We start from the raw sequence: 12,075 nt of genomic DNA on the forward strand, positions 1-12,075 counted from the left end.
AGAATTGTTTATTTAAAATAATAAAATGTATTTAGATTGTTTTTATTTCATCACAGTTCTGATGTTAAAGGTAGACATGTTTCAGTGGCTTATTTTGATTTTTTTGATGCGCCCATGGGACTAATGTGCTATTTTATTCTAAAGTTACTCAATGTTATCGTACTTGCGAGCTTTTTTTTTCTTTTTGTACTTTCACTTTGTAAAAAGAAAAAGAAAAGAGAACCACCATTTTAGACGATTAGCCTCGAAATTCAGTCTTCAGTTAACCTATGGTTAACCTAGAACTGAGGCATGATGTGCTAACCACTTAGACACCATGCCACCTTTTGCAGTGCTGTACAAAATTGATTGTTGTCAATATAAGGGATCTATCTATCTATCTTGTGCGCGCACGTACAGTACAGTATAGTACTCGTGTGCGTGACAGTGTCACCTCGAGAAGTTTCAGCCATTTTTTTTTTCGGGGTGTTTGTTGTTTTCGAGAGAGGCTGTTCTCGAGTCAACGCGGAGCGGCGTCTTCCGGTGAAAGTAGGGTTAGTGTCAAAGCGAAAGAAACGATCCCAGATCAGTGCGTCGTTCGTGTCACGCCCCCTCCCTCCTCATTCTTGCTCATCTCGCTGCTAGGTGAGCCCTGGCCTCGCGATAGCCGCCTACTGGAATCAAAGCCCCGTTCGAGAAGTGGATGCTGACAGGCGCGCGGTGCAGTCGGTCGGTCATCATGCAAAGGTTATTACGCTGGATCCGCTCCATCGAGCCTCCGAGGAAGCCGCTCCTCTACGACTGCAACATTGGAGACGTCTAGCGAAAAACGGCGAAGCCAACTAAAATCACCGGCCGTTTTTCGGGGAGGGCTTAGAGCAGGTGTGAACCGTGTGAATCGATGGAAGGCAGCTTGGCGTTTCCTCGACCGACAGTGTGCGGGCTGGCTCCACTCGGCGGCAAAGTGGCTTGATGAGTGTCCAAAGTAACAGTGGAAGTGGTGGTGGAAGTTTGGAGGCGACGCCATCTTGGTCGCAGCTCTCCTCCTCCCCAACGATTTCTCAACAACATATAACGGCGACCGCAAAGCTCAAGGAAGGTACATGGAGCTCGACAAGTGCTCGGACGGCTGTCTTTCTCCGCTAAATGTGTGTTTTCGGTATAGGGGCGATGTGTGTTCTTCGAGCAATGACATTTGTTGGAGTGAAAATGGATGTCAAGTTCACTGATGTTACCGTGTATTGGAAGCCAAACGTCAGCTGTCACTGGTTTTGACGGCTAGTCGAAGTAGCTTCGAGCTATCATGTCTGCACAAAGGCAGCGCTATCTTCAATTTGGCCTGTCGTGTTTGACTGTTGAGCGTCTTAATGACTAGTTTGTTGTCATTAGTGACATACTTGTCGACGTTTGGAACTGTTAGTTGGCCAGCTGTAGTTGAATTAAAACAACTCGGCGTGTGCGCTGCAATGCTTATTATGTTGTAAACGTATACTGTATATAGATATGACATTTGTCTAAATGTATTACAGTTTTCGACATGCCCGTCGAAATAAGTCATGGTATTAGTCGGTTGTATTCTACTAGTACAGTAGTTATAACATTTAAAGATTACATTTTTAATCCCAGCTGTGAGGTTCAGAATTAATTCAATCATTTTAATTAGACATGATGTAACCCCAACAATATACCTACATAATGTATATATGGCATATTTATTATCTGAAGTAGTCCAAATCACACACAGTCCTTTGTCCTCAAATAACCTCGCACAGGCCTTGTGTGTGAGGTTGGTTGCTGCTCGAGGGTTTCATAATGTCCATTATTCCTTTTAGGGCATGCCCTGCTGCCAAAAGCTATGCAATGTTGACAGCCAGATAATATCCAATAAGGAATTCTGCAGCATGAAGTACAGCAGCAGTTCAGTACAGAATACCTGAGCTTCCCTCCCTGCCACGAGAATGTCACAAGTCAAGGCCCAGGCAGGATGTTTATTTACTGTAGTGGCTGTGCATCCTGTGACAGGTTTACAAATGTAATCATGGTGAAGATATTTTCATTTAAACTTGATTGTTGCCCAATCTGAACTGCCTTTCATGTGTCATACTAGTTCAGCATAGTGCAGTAAGATAAATAATGAGATATAGTTGTTTGAATAATATTTGTTATCATTTTATGTCGTTAAACTTAGCCTTCTCCTCCTGCTATTTTATGGAGTCTGCTGGCGCCTGTTAGAATAGCAGTGTCACATCCCAATGTCAAAGTTGCATGACAGTGCAACTTTTAATGAGCCACCTACTGCCTTTATTTCATCTTCTGTCTCCAAATTCCTTTCCAGCCACTTTCTCCTTTAACTCCTTCTATTTGCCGCACAGTGTCGATTTGTTTTTACAAGTGTAACCTTACTCTGCTGTTGCCTTTGCACCAGTTCCCATGGATGAGCTGCATAGCTTGGACCCCCGGAGACAGGAGCTTCTAGAGGCCAGGTTCACGGGAGCTGTCAGTGGCAACACGGGAGGCAGCACTGGGAGCATGAGTGGAGGTGCCAAGGTAACATCACACCAGAGAAAGTCTTGTTTTTCTGCGTCACATTGCGGACACAAAGCAAGTAGACACAGGGACAATGGCGGCCAAGCCAGCTACGCAGCCTTTTTGTGCAACCTATTTACATTTGAACCTGAGGACTGATAAAGAAATACATTAATTGTCAAATAGTTTAAGTCGGTGATGTTCAAGCAGAAACTTGTTCAAACTCAAACTGAGGCTACACCAAAGTTATCCGGAAGCGAGGTTCACAAAACCTACAAGTTTTCTTCATCTTATTAGGAAGGATGTTTTGCAATAAAAGACAAAAGTGAAATAGGAGAGTGGATTTCAGTTTTGTGCTGGAAAACAGCCAAGTCACACAATAAATAATTGAAGAGTTAATTTGCTGTCAGACATCTTGAGGATGATCTTTGTTTTGCGGTTTACTCACCACGTGGTCATATGTTCACTTATTTTTCTGAATGGTCCTTTGTGCTTGCGTTCAGGGTCTCGCCAACGAGTCGTCCAACCACAGCTACGGAAGTCTTGGCTCGTCCAGCGACAAGGAGTCTGAGGTAACTGACATGCATCGTCTATTCTACAGTCACTATAATTTTTCCAATACCAATGTGCAGACCTCCACTAGAGGTGAACCATTTGTCACTTTTGAAACCACTTGGTGTCAGCTTGTGACGATCCCGACATCATGCTCATTTATTTAATGTTTTTCATTTGATTGTTTTATACTTATGTGCTATAAGTATTTGTCTTGTACTGTAATTCTGAATTTTCTACAGCATAGCATACATTTTGTGATAGATTATGGCATTCAAATTCTGGTCCTGCCGCCACCGTCGGAAAATAACTCCACTGTCAAGCGAGAGAACCTCTTGTACCGATTTTGTTTTTTTCCAATTCATTCCCTTGGTTCTGCATGATTTGTACCTACATTTTAGGATCACAGATCAGCACAAATAAGATTATACATTTTTTGAATTGCACCCACCCACGTATGCAGTCGGAATCAAATCTAGATGAAATGTGGTTGAACAGCTTCTGACCCTCCATTTATATTACAAATAATTACAGATAGTGGTTTGTAATGCACGGTATGTTCAGATTCGACGGTAAGTATTTCTTCTACTTCCCCCCCTTTTTTTTTTTAATATAAATCATCCATGTGTCACTTGTCACCACAATTGATAGGAACCTCCTTGGGCTGCAGTCCCACGTATACAAAATTATAAAACAAATGGACCCACAAAACTCTGTCTTACCTGAGATAATTAGCCACAGAAGTACAAAAAAACAGTGGAAGTGGCGCTGATTATAGGGGACTACATGGTCTTTCTTTCAGTTATTCTTCTGCTCGACCCACTTGTTTCTGTCTCTCCCACTACCTACGCGTTTCCCTCTCTTCTCTACATAGAACTCTGATATGAAAAGAGGGAGCTCCCCTGCCTACTCAGTATGTACTCTCTTCCTGTTGAAAGCCACCACAGGACTTCTGTTAGGTAAAACTCCGGGGACCTAAGCATTTTCTCTCCTCCTCTGCTCCGTGTCCACTTACAGACCCCAGAGAAGAAGCACTCTGAATCATCCAGAGGGAGGAAAAGGAAAGCTGACACCTATTCAGAGAGCAGTCAAGGTTAGGAAACCTGAAGTGGATTTTTAAGCCGTTTTATATTTGTGATTGTCTGTTCTTCTAATTCATCATGCAGGGAAATCTTCTACACGCGGGCCCAAGATCAGCGACTACTTTGATGTGAGGCATACTTTAGCTTTCGTCACTCTAAAAGATTCTCGTTCACTTCAATTTCAAATAGAATTCATGATTTTCTTGTCCCTGCGAAGTTCCAGGGTGGAAATGGCTCGAGTCCGGTTCGAGGCTTGCCATCAGCTCGCCGCTCTCCACAGAGTTCACACTCGGCGCCTGGCTCAATTGTACGTGTGTAACATAAGTACTCATTATATACAGAAGCTAAGACTATATGTCATAGCAGAGTTTAATAAAAGCAGTGCCAACTTTGCAGATCCGCCAGAACAGCTCCTCCCCCACCAGTTTGTGTTTTGGAGAACACAATCCTAGATCCAGTAAATTTGTCCAGGTATACACACACACACACACACACGTTTGTTCCCTATGTCTGGCATATTGTTTGTACTATGTAGTCATTCAACCAAATTGTTCTTTTGTGCTGCATTTTTAGACGGAGTTAACAGGACTGAAACTCGCTGCCCTTGAGAGTAACAAGAGTCTGGATCTGGAGAAAAAAGAGGGACGAATAGATGATCTTCTCAGGGTGGGTTGAATTTCTACACCCTCGGAGTTACCATAAAACGTATTTGACAGTGTTTTATTTTTGTACTGTATAATCAACCATGCAGATGAACTCTCATCACAATCCTTTGATCCCACACAGGCTAACTGTGACCTACGGAGGCAGATCGACGAACAACAAAAACTCCTGGAAAAATACAAGGAGAGGCTCAACAAGTGTATCACTATGAGCAAGAAACTTCTCATAGAGAAGGTGTGTATCCTCCTCTTGCCTTTTAGGTTTCTCTTGAGATGTGTGCTGACGCTGCACAATGGAGCTATTTGATTAGATTTAGCACATGAGCAGACTCTCAGGCTGGTGCTAATAAAAGACTGAAATAGCAGCAATATATCTTGAATGTTTAAAAAATAAAGTCGTTAGAATTGAATTATAATTGTGGCTATGTTAATAATAATAATAATAATGCATCTGATTTATATAGCGCTTTTCTGTACACTCAAAGACACTTTTCAGTGGAATGGATACATATTCGTGCACTGACACATTCACACTGTGGTGGTGGTAAGCTACTTAAGTAGCCACAGCTGCCCTGTGGCAGGCTGACGGAAGCGTGGCTGCCAGTGTGCACTTACGGCCCTTCCGACCACCACCAAACATTCGCACCTTCCATACACCAGTGTGAGTAGCATTGGAGGCAATGTGTGTGAAGTGCCTTGCCCAAGGACCCAACCACACATGACTTGGGGAGAGCGGGGATCAAACATCCGAACTTCTATACACAGGATTTTTGGTAATTGGACATCAAATACAAAATAATTTGGACCAATAGCACATATACAGTATAAAACATCATCCATTTTCCTAACCGCTCATTTTTCACAAGGGTCGCAGGGGTGCTGGAGCCTATCCCAGCTGGCTTCAGGCAGTAGGCGAGGTACACCCTGAACTGGTAGCCAGCCAATCACAGGGCACACACAGACGAACAACCATCCACACTCAACAATCACACCTAGGGACAATTCAGAGCACTCCAGTATAAAACCAATGCAGTAAAAAAATATTAGTTGAACTGTCTGTAGGCAACCAGGGGAAATATTTGTTCAGTGTACCCACTCATTTGTGGTTAAAACCAAATGTAGCACTTAACTTAGCTAGAGCAAGGGATAGTAATCAAACATTGCTCTAGCAGGGGTAGGGAACCCTGGTCCTTAAGAGCTGCTGTCCTGCCTGTTTTCCATGTCTCCCTCCATCAACACACTCTGATTGATGAACAAGATTGTTATCAGGCTTCTACAGAGCTTGCTTATTAGCTGATCAGTTGAGTCAGCTGTGTTTGAGGAGAGAGACATGGAAAACAGGCAGGAGAGTGGCTCTCGAGGACCAGGGTTCCCTATCCCTGGTTTACAGGATCAGATGATGGACATAACCCTTCTGAAGGCAGTAATAGCCGCGTTTTCACTTCGGGGTAAATTTACGGGGCTAGCCCCGTATGTGCGCGTCTCCACTGCAGGAGCCTTCCCAACCGGGCCACATTTACAGGAGCTTACGTGGATGAGCGGAGGTCCTACTCGAGGGTGAGTACTCTGCCGGCCCGATAAACTCCCGATCGAGCTTTCGTGCTGATTGGCTAAAAATGATTTAGTATAAAAAATGATCTTAACCTCATGTGCGACGATGATGCATTCTCGGTTTAAGTCTCTTCCACCAAAACAATTCTCTTAATAATCCTTTGCCTATTTTCGTTCCACTCAACTGTTAGCCTTTTCAAATTCTTCATCTATGCGCCTCTCCTCTCACTCAAACCACCCATCCATGCCAAATACATAAAAAAAAAGCAGAAAAAAAACTGCAACCGCCACAAGTTTTTCTCTTTCCTCGTTGTTGTTCTGATTTTTGCAGCGCCGTGCTTGGGTGACGTCACAGAAACCGTCTCAAGGCGATTTTACATGTCGATTGAAACTCGTGACTTGCGAGTCAGCCTTTTCAAATTCTTCATCTGAAAGCCGTCTCCTCGCACTCAAACCATCCATTAACGCCACGTACATAAAATAAAAAGCAGAGAAAAACAGCAACCACCTAAAGTTTTTCCTCTTTCCTCGTGATTTTCGTCACACGGTGCTTTGGGTGACGTCACGGGAGAAACCGTCGCACAGTTTCTCGTGACGTCGCAAAATGGGTCGTCCTCCGCAGTGGAGACACAGACACAAGCGGGGCCGTCTGAGAGGACAGTTCCTGTAAAAGTCCCTACCCCCCTCCCCATACCCGAACGTCCTGCGGCGGAAACGCGGCTATTGTAACCAACAGTCATATTATGTAAATATGATTTACATGTTACAGTAAATAATTCCCTGATAACGTTGTAACTACTTTGAATGTAATAAAATCTCATTTGTTTGAGTACATCATTTCCATCAAACGCATGGACGTCATGGATAAGCACACAAAGGTATCCAGCTACGAAATCATAATAGACATGGAGTGTATTGTTGAGCAAACTGCTTTAAAAGAAACTTGAAGTTGCTGTTAAGATTATGATTTCTAATTGTGCCTGCTTACTTTTTGGACAGAGCACACAGGAGAAACAGTCATGTCGGGAGAAGAGCATGCAGGACCGCCTCCGTCTGGGCCACTTCACCACCGTGAGGCACGGCGCGTCCTACACAGAGCAGTGGACTGACGGATATGCATTCCAAAACCTCATCAAGTAAGAATCTGTTTCCAACTGCATTAAGGTTAACATTTCATGCATTTGGTAGCACAAATGAATGCATTGACTGTATGCAGGCAGCAAGAAGGTATCAACCAGCAGAGGGAGGATATCGAGCGACAGCGCAAGCTGCTCGCCAAGAGGAAGCCTCCAAACCCCGCGTCTCCCTCCCTCTCCGTGGCCTCAACCTCTGAACCCAAGCAGAGAAAAACCAAGGTGGTCAACGGCAACGATTCTGACCCCTTCCTCAAGCCATCCCTGCCCCAGCTGTGAGTTGTGCGGTCAGGAGAGTTGGAAGCGACATTTACCCGAACTATTTGCCATGAGCTTTTTGAATTTTCTGTTTTAGATTGACGCTTGCAGAGTATCATGAGCAGGAAGAGATATTCAAGCTTCGCCTTGGGCATCTGAAGAAGGTCAGTAGCATTTTGTCCCCCTTCTGCACACAAAGCTCGCTAATTATGGACAAAAAGGCACGTGTGCGGACGGAAGGCTGAAACGCTTAGAATTAATTGGTGTGCTGTGTGCAGGAGGAGGCCGAGATCCAAGCGGAGCTGGAGCGGTTGGAGCGTGTGAGGAACCTCCACATCAGAGAGCTGAAGAGGATAAACAATGAGGACAGCTCGGCGTAAGTGCAACCAAAATGTCAAAAGAAATTTGCATCATCATGTACGTGGGTACGAGCACAACTTGGCTTACAAAGTTTGGCTCCCACCTCCCACAGGTTTAAAGACCATCCCACGCTGAACGAAAGGTACCTGTTGCTGCACTTGCTGGGCCGAGGCGGCTTCAGTGAAGTCTACAAGGTAAAGTCTTAATGGCTGCACCCCGCGCGTCTTTTTGCTACGCGCACTGCAAATGATACAAATGCGTGTTTGCCTTGTTACCCGACAGGCTTTTGACTTGTTTGAGCAGCGCTATGCAGCTGTTAAAATCCACCAGCTCAACAAGAACTGGAGGGAGGAGAAAAAAGAGAACTACCACAAGTAGGCTCTGACTACTTTTTAAATTCCACGACAAACGCACATACACACTTGCAGACAAACAAAATGGTGTTTGCCCTTCCAGGCATGCATGCAGAGAGTACCGGATACACAAACAGCTGGACCATCCCAGAATAGTCAAACTGTATGACTATTTCTCCCTGGATACTGACACGTGAGTCACCTTTGACCTCTGGGTGGCTCCTTACCACACTGAGGTTGTTTATACTACAAGTGCTACTGGACATGGCCTTTATTACCGTATGTCGCGATTGCAGATTTAAAGATGACAGTGCACATGGCAACGAAAAGCCATCGTAAAAATCCATAATTAGCGCTTACAGCATGAAGACGGTGGCAGTCACAGAAAACAATACATATGTTGTAGCACTTTTGGAATGAGTAAATAGAACATTCACAGAAAAGTCTGACTCATGTCTGTAAGTAAAACATAAAACCTCAATGCCAGAGTCACACGTACTCAAGATATGACTAATTGCTGATTTTTTTTAGTGCATCTGCTTGAAATCTCTTTTTTTTTTTTTTCCTTACCGCTAACCCGCTCCCACCACTTTCTCCTCTCTCTCTCCCTGTCTACCCCTTCCCCCATCAGGTTCTGTACAGTTCTGGAGTTCTGTGAAGGCAACGATCTGGACTTCTACTTGAAACAAAACAAGCTGATGTCAGAAAAGGAGGCACGCTCCATCGTCATGCAAATTGTTAGCGCCCTGCGCTATCTCAATGAGATTAAACCTCCCATCATTCACTATGACCTCAAACCCGGTGAGTGTCTTTTGAAACATCAGTTGACCGAAAGAAAGCATATTATAATTTTTTCACAGGTTAAAACAGTTCCCAGATGCCTTAATAACACGTCAATTACGTGTTTTGGTCGAAATATTCCAAGGATCAAGAATTACAGCGTACTTTAGACACTTTTTTTCCTAAAATTTACAGTACTTGGTTGTTTAATTTCATACTCAATGGGAATGCAGGCCTTCAGAGGCAGAATCATTTGCATACACGCGCTTTAAGAGCAAATTTTGCATAAAATGTATTCTTTTAAAGCTTGATTTAGAAAACCTGAAATACTTTGATTTACAACTTTAGCAAACCTATCCATGAGATTGCTACATATGTACTTTATGTGTTACTTATGTACAGTATACATATTTGAGAGTAATGTTAATTTGTTTTTCATCCCAATCACTATTTGTCCTGTAAATTGTGCCAAATGCTGCAGGTAACATATTATTAGTGGATGGAACTGCATGCGGTGAAATCAAAATCACAGACTTCGGCCTGTCGAAGATCATGGATGATGATAATTATGGCGTAGATGGGATGGACCTCACGTCTCAGGGAGCAGGCACCTACTGGTAAAACATACAAACTCCAGTACCAGTACTATAGTATCGGGTCAATCCCATCAGGGCTTTGGACTCTGTAACCATCATAATATATGTGTGTGCGTGTGTCCAGGTACCTCCCTCCAGAATGTTTTGTGGTGGGCAAGGAGCCGCCCAAAATTTCCAACAAGGTGGATGTCTGGTCGGTGGGCGTTATCTTCTTCCAGTGCCTCTATGGTCGCAAGGTAAAGATCACACACAAGCAAATGAACACATCCGTGTCACAATTGTTGCACTGTGTCGCCATGCGGAACTAGAATGTTCTTGTGATCTGAGCATATCTTCTCTTTTTTTTTTTACCAGCCGTTTGGTCACAACCAGTCCCAGCAGGACATCCTGCAAGAAAACACCATCCTCAAAGCCACTGAGGTCCAGTTTCCCGCTAAACCACAGGCCAGCACAGAGGCCAAGGTGACGCACTCACTGCTTTACATGCATCCAGTACAAGAAATGACATTATTTATGAAGATAACTCATGTATTATTATGGTTGTAGTTTGCAGTGGTGTAGAACAACTGCTTTTCTGCAGTTCTATCATATTATGAGTAGACTGTACACTTCATTAGGTACAGAGCCTGATCTATATCATGATACATAGGACTGGGTGGAACAGAAGTATTTTGGCAGTAATCGAAATGTGCCATGTAAATAAAAGAAGCGCGCTCATCCCCCATTTGCTCGGCAGGCGTTTATCCGCCGCTGTCTGGCCTACCGCAAGGAGGACAGGTTTGACGTGCACCAGCTGTGCTCCGATTCCTATCTTCTCCCTCACATGAGACGCTCCAACTCGTCCGGCTCGCTGCAGCCCACCGCCTCGTCGCTCCCCACGTACTGATTGGCTCTCCTCGGGACCCACTTCACCATCTGGCCACTTCTGGAGCGGAATTGATGGCAATAGATCATCGTTTGTGGATATTTATTTTTAACCCAAGAGCTTCCAGAATGGGTCAATTAGCTAAAGAGTCTAAAGGGAAATAATAGCAAGAAGATAAGGACATGGTGGGACCTTGTGCGCTGGCTCTAACGACAAAAGAGGGAAATCAACTCTAAGAGAGCCACGTAAAGGGAGGAAGAGAAACAAGATGCGGCTTTTGTGGACTATTTTCAGTAGCTCCTTGTGAGACTTTTGAATAGTTTGCAGACCCGCTGTTCATGCACGCCGCTCAACATGGCTGAGTGTAGCTTCATCACAAACACTGGGGCCTCCACGGACAATGACCAAGAGAATTTAGATTATGCATCTCATTTTTTGGGGGGGGGGGGGGGGAGGGCCCAAATACAAAATCCAGATAACAAAAAGGAAAAAAAAAATCTGGTGTTGATTTGCACTTGCCATCCAGTTAGTTTATCTTCTGGTGCCGTAGGTTTGTTGAAGTACAACAGTCCGCATTTTACAAAAAAAATGTCCGAATCCGATGTTGCTGCCTTGGAAAAATCCTGCACCAGCCTGAGGTTAGCTGGACAGAACTGAGGACTGGAGCTGCTGGTCTTTGGGTTCATTTCCCACTCACAACTACAGGAGGCGGCTTTCCCCGCTTCCCATCGTCTCACATTGTTTTCCTTCAGGAAGCTCAACTCTTTGCTGCTACAAGTGTTGCTCTTAGTTTGTAATGCGTGAATGGCTTTGGCCTCAGTTAAGTACAAACTTGAATCGTTTTCCCCTTTTGGGCCGTGTGGGTTATTGTTTAGCTTCCATGTAGAGTCTGACATGTTGAGGAGTGTCCATGTCCAGGCCAAAACACGTGACGGGCCATTAATAGAATTCAATCTTGAATAGTCATTGCAGAGTGGTAACGACTTGATTAGTCTGTTCAACCCGGAGGGCGCTATCTTTAATTTTGTGACATTTTAAGTTTTTAGCCGTGACTACTCAAAGCCATCAAGGCCAGAAAAAGTTTTATTTAAAAAAAAAAAAAAACAGTGTATGTTTGACTGAAACAACCCCCCGCCCCCCCTCACCCATTTGTAAAGTATGCCCCTTGGGAGCTGGGAGGAACCTGGAAGCATGACGTGCATACCTTGTTTAATAACATTTATTGTGTGTAGACAGACGTCAAGCGCAGTCGTTAGTAAGCAACGTGTCGGACCATATTAGCAGGAAGGGGTCAACGCTTGGCCATGCCATTCAAATGCAATAAAGATTGCCTTCAATGTCTACATTCCTGCTGTCTTTGCTCTGTGGGCATTTGCGC

The 12,075-nt window shown here is 44.2% G+C and overlaps 1 protein-coding gene across 3 annotated transcripts; it reads left to right on the forward strand.

Annotated features, from left to right (window-relative positions):
- The first annotated feature begins 592 nt into the window (after nucleotides 1-592).
- LOC144043163 (serine/threonine-protein kinase tousled-like 1-B) lies at nucleotides 593-12,038 on the forward strand. 3 transcript variants are annotated; one of them, XM_077556431.1, is made up of 22 exons: nucleotides 593-1,078; nucleotides 2,405-2,526; nucleotides 3,009-3,077; nucleotides 3,932-3,970; nucleotides 4,075-4,150; nucleotides 4,224-4,267; nucleotides 4,357-4,446; nucleotides 4,536-4,610; nucleotides 4,713-4,805; nucleotides 4,926-5,036; nucleotides 7,352-7,488; nucleotides 7,569-7,760; nucleotides 7,841-7,907; nucleotides 8,022-8,119; nucleotides 8,216-8,297; nucleotides 8,386-8,477; nucleotides 8,560-8,649; nucleotides 9,088-9,257; nucleotides 9,718-9,853; nucleotides 9,957-10,068; nucleotides 10,187-10,294; nucleotides 10,569-12,038. In XM_077556431.1, the coding sequence occupies exons 1-22, from the start codon at nucleotides 952-954 to the stop codon at nucleotides 10,716-10,718; spliced, it is 2,280 nt and encodes a 759-aa protein (XP_077412557.1). In that variant the 5' UTR covers nucleotides 593-951; the 3' UTR covers nucleotides 10,719-12,038. The 3 variants fall into 3 exon arrangements, with proteins under 3 accessions (XP_077412557.1, XP_077412558.1, XP_077412559.1); XM_077556433.1 differs by having other exon boundaries at nucleotides 1,021-1,127; XM_077556432.1 differs by lacking the exon at nucleotides 3,932-3,970 and having other exon boundaries at nucleotides 594-1,078.
- Nucleotides 12,039-12,075: the final 37 nt, after the last annotated feature.

The sequence above is a fragment of the Vanacampus margaritifer genome, chromosome 2, assembly GCF_051991255.1.
Source record: "Vanacampus margaritifer isolate UIUO_Vmar chromosome 2, RoL_Vmar_1.0, whole genome shotgun sequence".
Classification (NCBI taxonomy): domain Eukaryota; kingdom Metazoa; phylum Chordata; class Actinopteri; order Syngnathiformes; family Syngnathidae; genus Vanacampus; species Vanacampus margaritifer.